The 20,821-nt window shown below is 44.8% G+C and overlaps 1 protein-coding gene across 1 annotated transcript in view; it reads right to left on the bottom strand.

Moving 5' to 3' along the window:
* Positions 1–20,821, bottom strand: part of LOC121270583 (short transient receptor potential channel 3) — a 136,856-nt gene that overhangs the window by 22,913 nt on the left and 93,122 nt on the right. The window contains exons 6-8 of the mRNA XM_041175992.1: positions 7,415–7,679; positions 4,525–4,720; positions 2,244–2,465 (exon numbers count right to left, since the gene is read on the bottom strand). Of these exons, the coding sequence (XP_041031926.1) occupies positions 2,244–2,465; positions 4,525–4,720; positions 7,415–7,679 (683 nt within the window). The remainder of the gene's footprint in view (positions 1–2,243; positions 2,466–4,524; positions 4,721–7,414; positions 7,680–20,821) is intronic.

Raw genomic sequence — 20,821 nt, 5'->3', positions numbered from 1 at the left:
AAATGGGTGGATGCAAGTCATCAGTTGTCTGACTGACCGGGATTTTTCAGCCCAACACCAGAGGGCATCGTTGTGGGCAAGACAGGAAAATTTGAAGAGCTGCTGACTTTTAACGGTTCCCCAAATTTTTCTGTCCCACCCATGATGATGCCCACCGCTGTCAGGGCTGGAAAATCACACCCAATGTTTTACAAAAAGAAATGGATGTATGAAGGAATTGTTGAACTAGGGGTCACTATTTAAAAATAAGGGGTCACCCATTTAAAACAGTGATGAGGAGAAATTTTTTCCCTCAGAGGGTTGAGAGTCTTTGGAATTCTCTTCCTCAAAAGGTAGTAGAAGAAGTGTCTTTGAATATTTTTAAGGCAGAGGTAGATAGATTCTTGATAAGCAAGTGGGTGAAAAGTTATCAGGGGTAGGCAGGAATATGGAGTTGAGGTTACAATCAAATCAGTTGTGATCTTGTTAAATGGTGGAGCAGGCTTGAGGGGCTGAGTGGCCTACTCCTGCTCCTAATTCATATGTATGAATGTTCGTGTGTTCTGTACAGAATATAGAAGTTTTTGATTTAATTTGTTTTGAAATTTTAGTTGTACATATAAATTTCTTTATTTAATTTTGTATTTTTTAATTTATTCTTTCATGAGCTGTGGTTATCGCTGGCAAGGCCTGCATTTGTTGTCCATCCATAATTGCCCTTGAGCTGAGTGGCTTGCTAGACCATTTCAGAAGGCAGTTAAGAGTCAACCACATTGCTGTGGGTCTGGAGTCACATGTAGGCCATACAAGGTAAGGATGGCAGATTTTCTTTCCTAAAGGACATTAGTGAACCTGATGGGTTTTTGTGACAATCAAAGATAGTTTCATGGTCACCATTACTGAGACTGGCTTTTTATTCCAAATTTTATTAATTGAATTTAAATTTCAACAGCTGCCTGTGGTGGGATTTGAATCCGTGTCCCCAGAGCATTAGGCTGGCCCCCTTATACCATGCCTACCAAACCTAACACCCTGCCCATTCACTCATTCATCCATTCACCCATCCATTAACATTCATCCATTCATTGTTTATTAACATTCATACTGGACCGTTAAGTTTGCCTCACTGCAGTTAGAGCTGTAAAAAGGGGATGTGGCTTGTCTTCCCCTCCAACAGCGCTGCAATGAAGCTTTTTTGGGACTGTACACTCCACGTTTCTGAAGAAACTGGACACAGAAAACCCAACCAGAAATGCTGAGCAGAGTCAGGGCACAGAAGAATACAAGTGGAACCGCAATCTGATGTTGACTGCCACTTTCTGACAGATCTGGGCCATGGTTTTCAGAGACACTTGCTGCCAATTGTTATTACTTGATGAAGCTACAGAACTGCAGTTGACAAGAGTGTACTGACGATTGCTATGCTACTTCCATTCACTCACTACTTGGTAGAATCTTCTCACGAGATCCACTAATCTGTCTGGGAGTAGAACAGTGGTCATCCATGAGATTTCTGAAGCTCTCCTTGATCATTATTTCAGGAGGGTCAAAGCTGGCCATGATTGCTTTTTGGATTTTGGACCCTTAAGGGTCCAGACTGACAACAGGAACATTCATGAGAAATACTCCTACCTGGAAGTACCTCTCATCAATGCTTTGGTGATAATTGTGATCCACACCGCAGATCTGCTACTTTTCTCATAGGAAAATTAATAATGGATATAAAACTTGCCAATGTTGAGAATGTGCTCCTAACAATTACAAATACAATTTAAAACATTTCTAATTTTCTAGGTCAGCCACATTGGTAACACTCTTACGCTTGTTTCAGAGCTTTGTGGGTTCAAGTACCACTCCAGGGACTTGACCACATGCTACAGGCTAATACTACATCTAGGCAGTGCTGAGAGTGCAGTGCACTGCTGGAGTTGCCATGTTTCATATGAAATGTTAAACTGAAGCTCCGTCTGCCCTTTTGAGTGAACATAAAAGATCTCATGACACTATTTTGCCTTGGTTGTGCCCTTTGATGTCCTGCTCAATATTTATCCTTCAACCAATAACTAAAAAACAGATAATGTTGTCATTTTCTCATAGCTGTTTGTGGAAGCTTCCTGAGCACAAATTTGCTGCTGCATTTCCTACACCAAAACAGTGATGACACTTTAAAAGCACTTCATTGGCTGTAAAGCACTTTAGGACGTCCTGAGGTGGTGAAAGACGCTATAACAATACAAATTATTTTAAATCCTTTAAATACATACCCTGGACTTTGAATTCAACATTCCAATTTCTACATCTCTCTTCAATCTTTTCCTTCTGCATTTGAATAGACCAATCAGACAGTTTTTGATTCTTAGCATTAAACTGATGCATGATTTTGGAGTAGGCATAAGACTGAATGGAGGGGGTAAAGTTTTCCCATGGTCAAAGTAGAACAGCCACAGCTTTGAACGAGCAAATTTCCATTCAACATCTGCATCATCCTAAGGGAAAAGAGAAATAAAAGACATGGTCTGATTGATAGTAATAACAAAAATGCCAAAAACAATAAAAAAAAACAATTTCAGAAGTTCAGATGTCCTATTGGAAGCAAATAAAAGTCTATTTGTGAAATTTTTTGAAAATAAAATTGCTAACATTCTTTTAAATTGTGTTTCTCTCCCCAACAATCACTGTACCTCCATCCCTGCCCAATCACCATTACTCAGCCTGATCATCACTGCTCTCTGCCCAGTTGCCACCTCTGCTCCCCCGATCATCACCACTGTCCCCTCAGTTTCCATTTGCACCACCACTGCCCCCTTAGTTGCCATTCACTCTCCACTCAATTGCTACCTTCCTTCCCAATCTCCATCACTATCTCCCCCTGATCACTATCGGTCCTCTCCTCCATCCCTGATTGCTACCGCTCCTTTGCACCAATTTTCACCACTCCGTCTCCCCATTGTCATATCTCCACTCTCACGACCCCCAGATCACAACTAGCATTCACTGTGATGTCCATCAATCAGCCCAATTGCCACTGCTGCATTGCCCCTACGCCAATTGCCATTACTCATCTCCCCAATCGGCATATCTCCATCTCCATACAATTACCATCACTGTCCCTGATTGCCACCACTCCATCCCTGATTGTCATTGCTTTCCCTGATTGGCAGCACTCTGTCTGCTCCCAATTGCCACTGCACTGCCACGCACTCTCCCCCCCAACCAGCCAATCACCACCACTCCGATTCCCCTATCGCTATCACTCTCCTTGATCACCATTACTCTACTCCTGATCAATACCACTCACCCTATACCTATGCACCTATTCTCTTTTGGTTGGCTGCTTGATGCAGTTTTGTGACTGCCTGGATGCAGTGGTGCTGCCCACTATCCTAGTGAGACAGGGCAAATTGAACTGTGTGATCAGGCAATGGGTTTGTACACTCCCTTTTGACTTATTCAAATCTAGCCCGCATATCACTGCTTTCCAAGGTGGATGTGAGTGAAGTGCATTTGTGGGGGGGGGGTGACAGGCCACTTGGTTCAGTTCAAAGTATCCAGCAAAAACAAATCATGTAATCTGATATTAAAATGCAAATTCACAAAGATAGCCCATAAGGGATGATAGAAATGACACAAAATGGCACTGATGCATTTGGAGGTGCTCTTTGGAAGCTGAAGGTGAATGCACATCAAACAGCATTTTGCTATGTTGTCAGGCCTGGGACTTTTTGATACTGATTCTCTGTGCAAATTGGGGACAAAACCTATTTCCACCTACACTGACTAAGTAATACAAAATTCTGGCTTCAAAGGTGATGGACATAACTGCCCTGATGTTAACAGGGAGCTGGAGAGGGTTCAGGGGAGGCCTAAATGGCCGAAGAACCCGGTAAAGCCAGGAGTGCGGAGGTCATTCTGATTTTAACTAGAGGGCCTCATTAACATATTATATGGCCCACCTCCCACCTGGCAGCTGGAAAAATGGACAGGAAGGCAGAAGGGGCCATTGGTGGCAAAAGGTCACAGCCAGGGATTCTTGGGGCAGTCGCCGGCATTACGAAGGAGGCATCAGTATTTGGGAAGGCTATGGGGAGGTTGACATTAGGAAGGATGGGGAAAGCTCAGTGATTGAGGGAGGGCAAAAACTTCCTTGTGGGCAGCCAAAAGCTTCCTTTTGGGCTATGCAGCAGGTGGGGGTGCACTCTACTTCCTCCTGATCCACAAGTTGTGCAAAAAGAGCCACTTAGCTGGGGAGCTGGAAACACCTGCCTTGATTAGCTGCTGGGAAACTGCCTCCACCACTGTTACTGTTAAATTTAAGTCACAGCACCATGATGTCATCAAACCACAACTTTCGTATATTAATTACATACATGCCTTCCTTTTGAGGAATCTTGTCCATGGTCTGATTTCTGTACTTCTGTACTGGATGTTGAATTGCCCAAACTTGATATTTCAACCCCATCCCACAATGCCTCCAATTGTTGTGGTTAAAATTGAGGCCAATATTTTTATAGTAACTAAAGTATTAAATCACACAGTATGGCCTACCTCAATTTCCTGATATGAGCTATTGATCATGGCAATCAGCATGTTGAGCAAGACCACCACCATAGTGACGTTGTAGATTCCATATAAAACATATCCAATGTTCTCAATAAACTTATGGTCATATTTGAGAACAACAGAAGATACTTCAGATAAACCAAAGATTGACCAGAATAGTGTCTTGAAACTTTCTTCAACTCTGAGGAAGGTAATAATTTTAAACCTATTAGATGCCATTGTGAAAGCATACTTCGTTAAACTGTTAATAATTTAAAATACTGTGCATGAAATATTTTCTTCTTTTCTTTCCAGATTCCCCATAAAAATTATTACCTCTCACTGTGAGGACAGACAGAAAATTCTCTCCCAGGCTTCCATTAATACCTTTATATAATGAATGGTTAGGAGATGCACAAGAATGAGCCAGGTTAATTTGCATTGTTATCCTTTTTCCTTCTTATTTGGCTTTTGTTCAGTACCAGCTGGTAATAACAAAGCTGAGATTGAAAGCTTTTAACATGGGAAACCAAAGGCATACAATACCAATTATATGTTGGGTGCTGGATACCTATTACCATGACTTTTCCCTAGTCCAAGGTTTCCATGTACACAATCATTAAACACTAGTCCACAGGTACAAAAAGTAATCAAAAGGCTAATGGTATGTTAGCCTTTATTTCAAAGGGTTGGAATGCGAAAGAAAGAAGCTCATGCTTCAGTTGTACACAGTCTCGGTCAGACCCCATCTGGAGTACGGTGTTTCATTTTGGGCACTGAACCACAGAAAATATAGATAGGTCTTAGAAGGGGTACAGCACAGGTTCACTAAATTGAGCTTAAGGGGTTAAATTATGAGGATTGACTGCATTAACTTAGCTTGGATTTCCTTAAGTATACATGATCGAAGGAATTATCAATATTTATAGTGAGAAAGGGATTCAATAGGATAGTCTCAGAGAAGCTATTTCCTCTGGTGGGAGAATCCAGAATAAAATGGCATAATTAAAAGTAGGCGATTTAGGAGCGCAATCAAGAAGATTTTTGTTAGGTCAGTCTGAATGTCCTACTCCTCTTACTATGTACTTAAGAAACTCAGACAAATTGTAGTGTTCACTTGCCAACCCGCCTGAAATCAGCTATCTCAGATTTGAGGTCCTTCTGATCTATGGTTAAACTAATTGATTTATAAAATTTAGAAAGGATCAGGGACTGAAGCATATATCACATAAGCGTAGTGCTAGATTAAATGTCAAGACGTGTTTGTTTTCTCAAAAGGTCACTGTCCTTTGGAACAAGTTATCAGCTAATTGACCAAGTGCAGATTGCTATAAGAGCTCAAAACAAAACTGGACAAATTTAACTGTGGCTGACATCACAGAGTATAATGAGTAGGTGGAGTATATAACTGTAATCTGTTGATTGCCTTTGGGACTAGAGACAAATTTTCCAGATTTTTTTCCTCTGAAATTGCCTAGGGAATTTTCTCTTTCTCTTGCTTCTCCGATTATGTTGTTGCAGCTGGATTGGAGTTAGGTTGGGGGTGGGGGTGGATGGTGACAGCAAGGGGGAAGCGGTCATCAGGTCGAGTTGCATCATATCAGAGTGGGGGAGGCTTAATAAATCAGCCTTTTCTTGCTTGTCATTTTGAAACTTGTGAAGAATCAATTTTAAATTGACAATGTCACTCAGAAGGTTAATGTTGAATCGAGAATATGCAGGACAAGTATTTTTTGAAGCTGCGTTAGGATATTAAGGCATATTAGAAACATTTCTAACTATCAAACAGGTAATGGATCACTTAGGTCACTTTCCCAATCATCCCCAGTCTATTTTGAGGGCTGTGACTCATGCAGTTGGCAAGCTGCTCACCTTAAATGGAGTTTCTGTTGCAGTTTGCCTGCTGCAGAATGGCACAATATTCAAAGACCCCAAAGCTTGACCCAGGTGGCAGGTAGATATTCTGAGTGGGGGGGGGGGGGGGTGGGTGCGCGGCGGTGGGAGGGGGGGAACAAGCTTAGAGGAGTGACACCTAGGGGTAGCAACAGTCAAAATTATTCTTGTGGAGGCAACAGGAACATTCCAGCTCCTTTTGCTTTCACAGAAGTAATTTTTGATTTACCTTTTTGGAGCCTCTTTCTTTCATTTCACCAGCAGGTTTTACTGAGCGGAGCAGTAGAGACTCAAAATTACACCCTATCTATGCCTTCTGCATTGCTTAATGAGGCTGCCATCCATGTTAAAATGGTAGTAGGGTGGGAACAGTAAAGTTGATTGCCACAAATTCAACCCTGTTTTCACAGGCAGAGGGAGTTAAAATTGCCTGTATTCAATAGGACACAAAGAGACGTCCTTCACTCTACATCTATCCATATCTATACATGACGTTGGAATGCTGACACTGGGTGATATGATTAACACTGATATCTTTCTTTCTGCCAAGCAAAAGAAACATTCTATTATAAAAAGGGTTCTGTTGATAAGATTTTCTCTTTAAGTAATCAACTTTATCAGAGGGTCAAAAATTTGGCAGTGTTGAAAGAGACAGATTGGCTTAACAGTATGGAGCCTTGCAGCACGAGGCAGAAAGAAGTACATTCAATTTCCCAACCCTGGTAAGTTTCCACTTACATCAGCATCCCTCTGCATATGTAGCAAGTCAATGCTCAGCCTGGCCTCACTGGAAAATGAGAGGAAAATTCATCCTATCCCTCTATTATTCTTGTGTACTTTGCAGTAGTAGAGAGGCATTGGTGGAGGGCTGAAAGCAGGTCCTATGCCTGCCTTCTCAGACACAGCTGGTGTGTGGTTGGGGAAACCAGGGAAGGGAAGAGAACTAGAGGGAGTGTTATCATATTATAAAAATATAAAATAAATTAACAAGATTTGTACTCACGTTGTGAAGGCAGGATTTACTTTTGCACCAAGATAGTAGGAATACAGGATAAACATCCCAATCATGAAAGCAAGAAACACCATAATGAAAATGACCATGAATTTGAATATATCTTTCACCGTCCTTCCAAGGGAAATTTGTAATGGACCAAAGCTTTCATTTGCAGGCAGGATATAAGCGATTCGAGAAAAACTAAGGACAACAGCTATTGCATAGAGGCCTTCAGATATGATCTGAGGATCAGAAGGAACCCATCTATCTCTGGCTAAAAAGACAAGAGAAATATTGTTAGTGGAAGAATTATTAAGAGTTACCCTCCTGTTTGAAATCCTTGTAGAATCCATCCCTTTAAAGAAACCAGAATCATTTCTGCATTACATCCAAAATAATACAAAAATTATAATATTTCAATTTATGAAACCTGACTGTAAGCATATATGAAGAAATGAATTGGTAAAACCTGTTAGGTAGTCACAGAGAAAAATGGACAGAAAATGCTGGAGATGGAAACAGGGTTAGTGTTTCAAGTCAATGAACTTTCATCAGTACTGGACAGGTCATTAACATGAATTTTCTATTCCAGGCCTAAGTCCTGTGGCAGGGGTGGGAACCGTGAGTGTTTCCCACGGTGGAGGCCAGTGGGAATTCGCGCCGAATCGCGTGATGCTGGCCTAATTAATTATGCAGTCAGGGGTTTCCCGACATATCGCACAGCAGGGCGGACTGGATGGTCCTGCTGTCATATCTGAGCGCTATATTTAAAAGGCGTCTGGACATCAACTTCTTTGCGTAGCTACCCTTGAAGGAGGAGATGGCCCGCCAATCACAAGGAATTCCGACCTCCAAATTCAGGACGCTTCCCTTGAGGTGCTGCTCAATACAGTGGAGGCCATGTGGGGCATCCTCTATCCAGAGGATGAAAGGAGTAGGCCGAGCCATCTGACCAACCCTGCTTGGGAGAAAGTCTCCAGGGTAGTCAGTACCCAGAGGAATGCCCTGCAATGCTGGAAATGGATGAATGGCCTCATCAGCTCTGCCAGGATAAGTAAACCCTCAACTGCTCACACACACCTCACTGTATGCCAGAGGGAACATGGGCTTCACTGGCAGGGCACCATCCATGCAGTAAAAGAGCTACTCAACATGGTAAGGTAATGCCTCATAGCCCCACTGCAGTCCATCTAGTCTGCAGGTGGAGAGGCCACTGTGGGTCTCTGACCCTCCCACACAGAGAGCTCAGATGCTGTCTCGGGTTTGGGGGGGGCAGAAGGCAGGGTGAGGAGGGAGTTAGGTGTAGAGGGCACCAGCAAGTACTGCTAATGACATGCCTCTGTGAGCCTTATCCTTTTATCTTCATAGGCTCACCGCTCTGGAAGGTGCTGCTCCAGAACCTTTGTGGACAACCTGCAGTGCATCAATTACATGGCACACAATCCAGTTGGTCATTTGTAAGCCTGGAAGCATGAGAAAGAAACTGGATACCCAATTTTTCTCAACCACAACATCTTTCTTTGCACAAGAAAAGTTGAGGCACAACAGGAGAGAGACAGAGAGAAGACGGGAGAGGGCCAGCCTGATCTCAAGAACCTCACTGAGTTCGAGGAACAGGCAGCCCAGCTGGCAAGGTAGGAACCAAACTGAACCTGAACAGATGGAGAGGACAGTAAGTATCCGGGCATAATGTAGTCACATAGAAACCTAAGAGCCATGCATTGCTCCATGCTGGGGGCAGTTCATGCAGTCACTCAACTCTCTCCTCTCTCACTTACAAGTGCGAGCAGGAAGAGGGCAAGGGAAGAAGAGGAAGCACTGTCCAGCAGTACCTCCAGCACACAGAGGACGAAGGACATTGTGGAGGAGGAAAAAAGTGCACCTGTAGAGGTGTCACAGCTTTCACCTGCACCCTCCACCAGTGCAGAGCCACATGCCTCGGTGGGTACTAGATGTAGTTCAGGCAGGGTCTCACATTCTGGTGGTCACCACACAGACACATGTCCTTAGTGAGAGGAGGTAGGGTCAGCCAAGATCACCGGCACTCGGAGGACTGCTGGGGAAAAGGCATCTGCACCCGAGTCAAATGATGAGCCCCTGGGATGGACCCTGCACAAGATGCTGGGGAAGCTATGAGAGGCGGTGAAACAGTAGGCAGTGCTGTCAGGGCAACAGAGTGGCACGTGAGGTGAAGAGTCTGTCCGCCTGTTGGGTGATGCCGAAATGTTTGTGCACTGAGGTTTCCATGGAGAGGATGTCAGATGTCATGGAGAACCTGGTCCAGCAGAACACCCAGTTTCAGCCGGAGATGCGCGCAAAGCTGCACTCCATTGCTGTAGCCATGGTTGAGCTTTTGCAGTGGCTATGCGAGATAGAGATGGGGCACCTCAGCCTCTCTCCAGGTGCCCCTTCTCCTCTAGGAGTCAGATAGGGGCCTCAGGCACCCAAAGGGAGGAAGAGCAGCTGTTGGACACCCTGGGACCTCCACTCAGGACTTTTTGAGGGTGTTCAGCCCTTCAGTATCCCCCTTGCTTGTAACTTCTTCAGCTTTGTCCTTTGTGACCAGAGAGGGAGCAACTGCCACAGAGCAGGCCAGCCGAAGTAAGCCAGGACCCTCCAGGCCTCGGGTCTCCAGAGGACAGCCGCGAAGGTCATCCAAGACAACAGGGCAAACTGGTCAGCAGGCTGCCTCCACCCCTGCTGCAGATGTTGGCGGAGCACCTAGAAGGAATGGTAGGGCATGCAAGATTAAGAAGTTTTGATTTCACATGTGGTTGCAAGGATGCACTATGATTCTTAATGTTATGACATTTTTGTAAGTAACATACACTTGCACTTTAATGAGGTCTGATGTGCTTTATTTGCGATTCGTAATCCTTAAGCCTGTGCACCCCGCCCCCCCACCCATTTTCTTCAAAAGGACACCCGAGGCCAGGTATATGTCCCATGGAATCATGCATGTGCAGGGAGGCAAAGGTATTTTCCCTTGCAAGCCATGTGTAAGAAGTATCCTGCACAACTGAGCCTTTATCCTTTGCACACTCGTCTGTTCCAATGCCCTAGCATTGCAAGTACTACATGCTGGGGCTCCCCTTCAGTTGTCCAGTTGAGATGACCTACACATCCACCCATCCCTGATAACCTAATTCCCATGCAGCATCTCGACAACTCTAACATGAGGCTTTGGATAACGGTGAGTAGTCATGGTTTGTGTAATATTTGATATGCAATCCTATACCTTTACCCCTCCCCCCGTGTCCCCATGCCACGTTGGTCTGGATATTTTCTGGCGGTGCGGATGAGAGCAAGGGGGCACAAATACAGTCGGGCCTTTATCTGCATCCCATTAATAGGATGCAAAACAGCGTCATTCTGGCCTCTGGTGGGAATGGTGACCTGCCATAAAGGGCAGGAGCGCACATTCCCGCTGTCATTTCATGCCAGTGGGAAACTGATTTTTCATTGTACCCCCCCCACCCCCCACCCACCCATCCACTATTAAACCCAACGCTCTTGAGACTGGAAAATTCCACCTGAAAATGTAACCCTAGGATTCTCTCTCCACAGATACTGTCTGACTAACTGAGTGTTTGCTGCAATTTCTGTTTTTATTTCAGATTTGCTTTTGAGAGAATAAAGGATATGCAAAAGGAGGACATTGTGCAAAACAGTTAACATTTCTGTAACCTAAGAGTCTTGCAGAAGAGGAAAATATATACAGAATAACAGGGAGATTAATATGATGTCATTAGGTTTCAGTTAGGTCAGTAATTTTCCTTGGGTACAGGGTCACTGGCCACTCATGTAAATGGACCACAGGTTCCCTATGAACTGAAGTGTCTTTACCAGCTCAATATCTAGGTAAATATAGTGAATCCTTTTCAATGTGCTCTTGTTTTCTGGAATATATTTGCTGCCCTTGGTCTCTCATCTTTGGAAGACAAAAGAATATACAGCATCCGGCAGTAGCTCAGACTTTAAACAAACAGATCGGTTTGTTTAATATCAATCAAATCAATGGTACTCCTACAGACATTACTATTATGCTTGAAATGTCAAAATACCAAAGATGTTTCTCCTGCCCTAACCTCAGCATAAAATTGATCCTTGAAATACGTTTGCTCACTTCTTTCATGGTAATGTGTACCATAGAGCTACAGATTAGCCTAATATCTCATCACAGCTTCAGAATGACTGCTGACTAGGAGAAAACAAACCACATAGCAAAATCCTTTGAAGATAAATTGGAACAAAGGATATTATTAAAAGGACATTAAAGGGGGAGGCAGGTGGTGTAGTGGCATTGTCACAGGGCTAATAATCCAGAGACCCAGGGTAATAGTCTGGGGACCTGGGTTTGAATCCCACCCCAGCAGATGGTGGAATTTGAATTCAATAAAAATCAGGAATTAAAAGTCTAATGGTGACCATTGTTGTAAAAACCCATCTGGTTCACTAATGCCTGTTAGTGGAAGAAATTTGCTGTCCTTATCTGTTCTGGCCCACAGATGACTCTTAAATGGCATGGCTAGTCACTCAGTTGTTGAGTAATAAATGTTTTCCTCACAGCACCTCTAGTCCTTTTGTCAATACTTTAAATCTGTGCCCTCTTATTATTGACCTTCCATGTTGCCTGTAAGGTGAGGCAAGGTGAGAGTGACTGTTCTTAACATCAAGGCAGCATTTGACCGAATGTGGTATCAAGGGGCCCAAGCAAAATTGGGGCAGGATTTTTCATATGGCGGGCGGGCTCAGGTGGGAGTGGGCAGGGGCAGAGCCCATGATCAGCTCCACACCACCATTTTACGTTGGCAGGCCAATTAAGGCCCGCCCAGCATAATACACATCCGGTAGCGCTCAGCACTACCTGTGTGCATGGGGGGAGGAGGGAGAGTCAGGGCCAGTGCTCTTTCGCACGCATGCAAGCGAAAGAGCGCTTCAATCTCCCTGAAGCATGGAGCTACCTCAGGGAGATTGAATCAATAATAAAATTAAATAAAAGGCAAAAAAATTTATTTAAACATGTCAGGAGTGAATTTTTATTTATTTAATAAAAGTTTTAGGAAACCTCATCTCACTCATGGATGAAGTTTCCTAAAAATGTGAAGGCCGCTTAGCCTTTTTGCCTGCCCGCCAACCTTAAGGTTGGACGGGCAGCATTTGTAATAACTTTAAGTAATTAATTAATAGGCCATTTACATATTGGTGGGCACGCAGCCGACTCTGGCGTGCGCCTGCTGAATGAAACATAGAGCACAATGACATCAGGATGCACACCTGACATCATCGCGCGTCATTTTACGCATCAGTGTGTCGGGCCCGCCCCCAAACGCCGACCAGAAAATTCTGCCCCTTGATTCAATGGGAATCAGGGGAATACTCTCCACTGGTTGGAATCATACCTGGCACAAAGGAAGAAGTTGTGGTTGTTGGAGGTTATCATTTCAGTCCTGGGACATCACTGCAGGAGTTCCTCAGTGTAGTGTCCTAGGTCCAACCATCTCAGCTGCTTCTTCAGTGACCTTCCTTTCATCATAAGGTCAGGGGTGGAGATGTTCACTGATGTTCAACATCATTCACAACTTCCCAGATACTGAAGCAGCCTGTGACTATATGCAGTAGGATCTGAATAATATTCAGGCTTGGGCATATGTGGCAAGTAACATTCATGCCACACAAGCGCCAGGCAATGACCATCTCCAACAAGGGAGGATCTAATCATTTCCCCCTTGACATTCAATGGGATCACCAATGCTGAAACCCCGCTATCAACATCCTGTAGGTTATCATTGACCAGAAACTGAACTGGACTAGCCATATAAATACTGTGGCTACAAGAGCAGCTCAGAGCCTGTGAATTCTGCAGACAGTAACTCACCTCCTGAAAGGCACAAGTCAGGAGTGTGGCGGAATCCACTTGTCTGGATGAGTATAGCTCCAGCAACATTCAAAAAGCTCAACACCATCCAGGACAAAGCAGCCCAGATTGGCACACCATCCACCACCTTAAGCATTCACTCCCTCCACCACCACACGCACATCAGCAGCAGTGTGTACCATCTACAAGATGCACTACAACATCTCACCAAGGCTCCTTCAAGAGCACCTTCTAAAACCGTGACCTCTGCCACCTAGAAGGATAAAGGCAGCAGATGAATGGGAACACCACCACCTGCAAGCTCCCCTCCAAATCACACACCATCCTGATTTGGAACTATATTGCCATTTCTTCACTGTCACTGGGTCAAATTCCTGGTACTCCCTCCCCAACAGCACTCTGGGTGTTCCTACAACACATGGACTACAGCAGTTCAAGAAGGCAGCTCACCACCACCTTCTCAAGAACAATTAGGGATGGGCAACAAATGCTTGCCTTGCAACAACACTTACATCCCATGAACGAGTTAAAAAAACTCCCCTAGCACCTGTCTTGCAGGTGCCCTTGCCTGGCATTGTATTCCTACAGAATGCCAGTGTTTGCAACATGGCTATTGAAAGGTTACTGACTTCCACTGGTAGAGTCTGCAGAGGGCTTTGTAGGATGCCCTCGAGCAGTGCTGGGTCACGAGGGTGCAGCTTCGGCCTCCAGCACCTCAGCATGGAGACAGCAGTCTGGGCTAAGAGGCAACAACAAAGGTATTGGCAGAATGGCAGTGGTGAGAGCACAAGTGATATCATCATGAGAGAGGACACCTGGTTCGTGCTCCACCGTGCTATTATCACTCCCACATGGAGGCACCTCAGCAATCCTTGTAATTTGCTGGAACATAGATTGCTGGACTGCTGTAAGATCCTGAAGGCCCTGTCAAGCACTGAGATCCGTGTCCATGATGGCAGCAATTTGAGCTTGGCTGTCAACAATCAGGGACCTTATGGCTTCTGTCTAAGCTCCCACTGCAGCACAGATACATTGGGATTAGTCCACCTGTGCTGCAGGGAAAGCAGAGGCAGCGACCAGCAGATGCTCTATCATAGGTCAGTCTGAAAGTACTGCCAAGGAGGTGCCCACCTTTTCCACAGTGGAAAGAATTGATTCCAAACTCTGCATGATTCCTAAAGCCATGGTGGAGCCAGACTCCTCATTGCTCCTGGCCAGTGACTATAGGCTGGCTGGCAGGTTTGTTAACGCACCAAATATCTTGGTGTGCATGTTCATCTGCATTTTCCTGTAGTCCACCCAATGAGGACCATATTTGTGCACCCTGCAGCTGAACTTGTCTCCGGTTCCAGTTCCACCCCCCACCGCCGGGGAGTTCAGTCATGAGGTAATCTATTGCCCTGGGTCTAGCTGCAGCCCATTCATATCTGGTGACTTACCATGTCCAGATCTTAACTCTGAACTAGCCTCTAATGTTCAAACATTGCCAGTATCTGAGCTGGTGTCTGTGAGTGTGATATTGAGTGATGGTGCTTCTCCTTTGAGCCCTCTTCCTCTTTTTGCCCTTCTGCCTGAGGCTGCAGAGGCTGAGCATAATTAGGGGAAAAGTACAAAAGCATAAGAGAAAGATTGGGGTGAGGGAAGGGTAGGCTGGGGAGGAAAACAGGTGATCCATGGTCATTCCATCAGCAGTTTCCAATTCATAGCACCTTTTAGGATGAGGGTGAGAAGTAGGGAAGATACATAAGGCAACAACCTATCTTTATCCAGGATGACCTCAGCCGGCTGATACCCATGGACCTTGGAACCATCTGCTTGAAGTCCTCTGCCAGTTATCTGACTCTCCTGTTGTGGGTGACCTTCTCCTGCAAGAGTGCAGACAGAATGTCAGTAACTGTGGGCGAGGTTTTCTGGACCTGAAATTCTACCCAATGTCACAGACTTTTGGCTGCTCTCCAAATTTTCTAGTCCCACCAGCGCTGAATCCTGCCAAAGGTGGGACCGGAATATCCCAGCCTGTGTGTCAGTTTGCTTGGATAATGTAGATGCCATAAGTTGAATAGCTGTAGATATGTAAAGAGGACTGGGTGTGAGGCTAGCAGTATTGATTAGTGTGTGAGGGTGAAGTGGAGTATCTGGATGTTACTGGTAAATCCTGAGTGTCAGGGGTTGCTGCTGGGTGAGTGATAGATATGTGGTGCATTGGGCAGAGTGGGAGGTATGCTGTGATGAGTGTGAGACGTGATGGTCAGATGCAAATGTTCAGATTCACTCACCTTGACCACCCGAATGAGATCTTTAATCTTTTTGCTGTCATGTTCTGGGAGCCACACTCTAGGCATTCATGACCCTCAACACCTGTTCCCATTTCCTTTGAAGGCTTAGACTTGAGGGCCTCCTGCTCCATACAGGAAACTTGGCCTCCTTTCCAGCTTTGATCTTTTTAAACAGTGGGTCTAGGGTGGCATCCTTAAATCAGAGAGCCATCACCTTGTGTCCCATATCCTGTCTCTGAATGGCAAAAAATTATCCAGCATTGTTGTGACTTCCTTTTTATAGGGACTGTGTCTTTAAAAAGGTAAGGCTACTTGAAGTACATTGCTTCTTCTCATCACTACTCAGCCCGAGTGTGCAGAGGACGCACAAAAATGGAGTCTGGGGTTGCGCACGAGCCACTTGTGGCCATGCTACTATCAGGGAAATGAGGTGGGTAGACAAATTTTGAGTTTTACCCACCTCTCCACTTCTCACCCTCATCCTAAAGGTGCCATGAAGTGAAAAGGGTGTGGGCAAATCACAGTTCCTGCATCCCAAAAAATCGGGGTGAATGAATTTCCATCCCATGATTCTTGCTTTAGACTCTGTGGGTCTCAGTGAGGATTCTTCAATCTGATTAATTCACATGATGTTCCTTTCCCTGTTCTGACAGGTGTCAGATCCCCTTTGGAGGGTACCACGATGGATTAGACTCCAGATATCTGTAAGCTGCCTCTCAAAAGCCCACGAATAACCTGTGGGCAATTGTAAGAATAAGGTGAGTGCATTAATTCTCTACTAACCACAACATACCGCAATGTTTTCAGCATACAAGACCACAGTATATATTACAAGTAGTTTGCAGAATTAGTAACCGATTTTAATTCTGTGTGGCTGTGAACAACAAGAAAATATACAATAAATCGCCACAGACAATAGAGCTTTGCTTTTAGCAATAATATGTCAAAGGAATGATACATCATGGTTTAAGATGAGGTCACAAATGACAAGAGTAGTCAACGGTCAATCTTACTTGTGGATAGGATGGGGTTAAGCAACCTCGGTAAATTGATGATAGGAACTGATGAACACATGCAGATTGGTGGGCAATGGTAGACAATGGACAAGATTTTCTGCTCCCTCCCACGGTGGGTATCATGGCGGGTGATAGTGGAAAGTATCGCAAGATTGAAAAAAATCAGTTTTACATTGGTGTAAAAACAGCTTGCAATCGCCCGCTCCAGACCTCAATGGCAACACAAATTTCCTGCCGCACCATGTTGGGAAAGCAATTTGAATAGATTTGAATGCCATGAATGCTCATTGTGGAATCAGCCTCCCACACGGGCATCTAATTAGTCTGCCGTGTTTCATAACTGTATATAAGCGACGTACACCTGGTGACCTGCACTCAGCCTGTGACTTTGAGGTTTGTTCAACTACCTTGCATCACGCAGCACTCATGGCACCAAGGGCTCTGCACTAAGCTTCGCAGGTAACACCACATCACTTTTAGCAGGGTGTCAGAGGCAAGGTTCTATACATCAGACCAGTGGTAAGGCATGGTATGGGTTGTAAAGTGCAGCAGGATGAGGGCTTTGCTGGGGGTGAAGGGAAGATCAGACAGCTCTATACGTATAATAGGCCAAGATGATTAGGGGTAAGGTCCACATGGGGCATAGGCACATCCACCTCAAATGATTCAGTGGGTAATACAGAGATATCCACCACCATCACAATAAAATTAAGGATTACAGGGGGAGGACCAAGAGTTATTGGAGGGAGGGAAATCTGAACATTATGTTCCTCCACACACAGGGAGGGTCCAGGTTGATCGGGTAGTAGAGTCTCAGCATCTTGAACTGTGAAGCAATGGCACATTAGAAATTAAAAATGAGAAATAACTCTGGTGGGCAGGGCTCTGAGGGCCTCAAGGAGTTGTACTGCACTGCACAGGGGTGGGAGGGTTTAAAGATTAAAGAGACACCCAACTGAACTGTGTTTTACCAAATGAGGAGAGATGCACAGCTGTGGAATATGAGGAGCCTTTTAATGTCAATGCAGGGAATCAGGAAAGTTAAGCAATTGTTAGGAACTAGATAAAAGCAAAAAAAACTGCAGATGCTGGAAATCCAAAACAAAAACAAAAATACCTGGAAAAACTCAGCAGGTCTGAAGAGTCATACGGACTCGAAATGTTAACTGTGTTCCTCTCCGCAGATGCTGTCAGACCTGCTGAGTTTTTCCAGATATTTTTGTTTTTGTTAGGAACTAGAGATTGTTTAAGTAAGTTATATTTGTATTTGTGGGTGTTAGGAATGGGTTTTAGCTTTAAGTTTAAGTTTGATTTGTGTTTCTGTATTTGTGTGTTATGGAAGGGAGGGACTTGAGTTTTGGTTTCACTTTACAAGATGCCTGCATTTTAATTAGGTTTCATGACTCTTGAAGGGGAGTTAAAACAAATGCAAGGTAGAAAAAACTGGGCTGTTGCCTAGCAACAGGAGGCCCACACAGGGACAGAGAAACCAAAAGCAATTTGAGTTCAGTTGGTGATTATGCTCTAAGGTTGAAAGGAGTTGCCAGCAGAAGCAGCTTAAGAGAGGGACAGATAGCAAGTCCCAAACTAAAGTTGGAAATGCGAGCTAGAAGAAGCTGGACAGGAGGAAGCTGTGGGACGCAGGTTTCCCCAAAGAAGGAGGGGCTTCCTGAGAACACCTTCTTAGTCAAAGGGAAAGAACAGGAATCTGGGAAAGGTCCTGTTAAGTGAAGTTAAGAGTGAGGAGCGGAAAAAGGCTCCAAGCTTAAAGAGAGAAAGCTGCAGGTATCAGACTTAAAGCAAAATATGCTTGCGAGAAGCCAGAAGATCCAAGGAGACAGCCAAAAGTCTATAACTCTTTATTATGGGCATGTGAAGCAGTGGTGTTCAGTTGGCACAGCTGAGCATTTGAGAGAGAGTGCATGGAAGGCAAAGTTTGAATGCACAAGGCAATCCAGGGGAGAGGAAAATCGGAAGGGCACTTTAAAACCCTGGAGGTGGACACTTGTGGAAGGTATCTGAGAGAAAGCATCATTTGGGAGAAGATTCCAAAGTGAGTTCTTTGAAAGTGGAGATTGGAAACCCTTGCGTGAAAGACAGAGTTCAGTGAGACCGTTGGCTCACAGTGTAACAAGCATCTGGGGAGAGTTGATGAGGGATCCATAGCATCTGTTTGGGATGGCATTTGTCACTTGGCTTCGGAGTGTGGTGTGTCTGACCACAGGTTGCCTATTGGTTTACATAAACTGTGCACTTACTATGAATATTAGAGTATAAAATAGCTTTTGTAACTTGTGTTATCTTTATGAATCTGTACACAGCTGTTAAGGATAGTTGTGGGTGAAGGAGAATTGTAATATAGTTCATCTTGTTTAATAAATGTTTTATTCTTTTGTTAAAAGTTCATCAGCTGACTCCAGTGATTCTGCTCAGTAGCCGCCCTCTGCGCTTTTAAACAAAAAATAAAAGTTAGGATCCATCAAGCTGGTTCCACCCTGTGATCTGACTTGTCCAGTAGTAACATCAGCTGGGATCATAACACAATGAAGCTAATTCATGCAAGACTAATCCTGAATCCTGCTACTAATCGATCTCCTTGTAATAACTCCTTGTTCCAAGCATGGAAATTCTTCAAAATGAAAACAAAGTCAACAGCAATTGGGCAACTGGACAAGCTGCAGCCATGCATTAAAAGCAGGAGTTCAGAACCTTACTGCTGGCAGGTTCACATATGGACACCTGCAGCTCCCTCACTTAACATTTTCCCTCATCTGTATTCCAACAAATGTACTCTCATAAGCAGCATATCCAAGTGACAGGCCAAAGCAATCTCATTGCAATTGGCCATGTGAAATGGGGGGAAGGGAGGAAGTGGGGGGAGGAAAAATAGTGTGTTCCTTGAAATGGACAGTCTGCTGGGCAAGATTTCAGTGGGCAGTAGGTGCTAACACTGGTACCAAGCCCTTGAACTAAGTCACTCTCAAGTGATCGACAGAAATTGGACCTTTAGAGGCTGATGCTCACTCATGCCTTCTCCTCCTTGGTCCTGCAGAGAGGAGATCTTCAGGAAGATGAAGGCTGCATTTATTGCTACTTGCATAACCGCATACAGGCAGGCGAGAAGGCAGAGAAGATCGTGACAGTGGTGCCAGGCTTGCCAAAGGGAGGAGCTTCACCAATGAGCAAGGGGCAGCGAGGCCCCCTCCTGATGCAGAGGATGAGGCTCACAGAAATGTAGCGTGCAGGCTACGAAGACCGAGGGTCTACAGACCATGCATGTCGTTTCTGCAGATGAGCGAGAGACAGTGTTGTTGATGCCTCCACATGTCCAGGGATCTGGTGGCTCACATCTGCCATATTTTCCAGGAGTTGATGCCCCGGGGACTGGGAGGACGTCCATTGCTAATGGCTCTGAAAGTCACCACCTCTCTTAACTTCCATGTGAGTGGCTCTTTCCAGAGCTCCAATGGGGACTTCTGTGACATTTCTCAAGCTTCCACCCACACGTGCAGTGTCCATTCTCAGATCATTTCCAATAACAGTGACGCCTCATCCTCAATGTAAAGTGTTCTTGGGGAAGGCACCACGTTAACATGCTTTGCTTGGTCATGTCATCTTCATTCTTGGCTGTGGAAAATTGAGGCTGAGGTGTTCACCAGATTTGAAGGTGTACTGTAGAAGGATAGATGTCGAAATGCCTGGAGAAGAGGAATAGTTCCTGGAATTCCATGTACTCATTGTCATTTGGCAGGGTTTTCAATCTTATGAGCCCATTCTCAGAGTTCGTGCACTCTCCTTTCAGCTTACAGGAGGTCACAGGCACCCTTTTGCCATGGTCCACAATTAAATGCACTTGACTAGAGATTGAGCTAGCCAGGATGTCAGAGCACTGGCCTTTGCAGCTATTTCCGGATTTCCACAGGTGCAGGTGCCATCGACTGCATTCATGTGGTCATTAAAGCTCTTTGGCAACAGGCAGTCCAATGTACCAACAGGAAAGGCTTTCACCCACTCAATGTGCAGCTGGTCTGTGACCACAAGAAACAAATCATGCAGGTTTGCGTGAGATACCTGGGAGGCTGCCACAACTCCTACATCTAGGGTTGCTCAACAGCATGAGCTGTTCTACCAAACTCAATGGGCTCATAGCAGTGTGCCTTCAGTCTGACAAAAGTCCACAAGGAGATCCATCTCCAGTAACAGAACAATGCAGCCTGTGCAGCCTTGATAGTGATACAAATAGTTG

Source organism: Carcharodon carcharias, chromosome 1, assembly GCF_017639515.1.
Source record: "Carcharodon carcharias isolate sCarCar2 chromosome 1, sCarCar2.pri, whole genome shotgun sequence".
Lineage (NCBI taxonomy): Eukaryota > Metazoa > Chordata > Chondrichthyes > Lamniformes > Lamnidae > Carcharodon > Carcharodon carcharias.
Note: the sequence above shows the minus strand (reverse complement) of the source record. Positions and strands in the feature narration are given on the sequence as shown.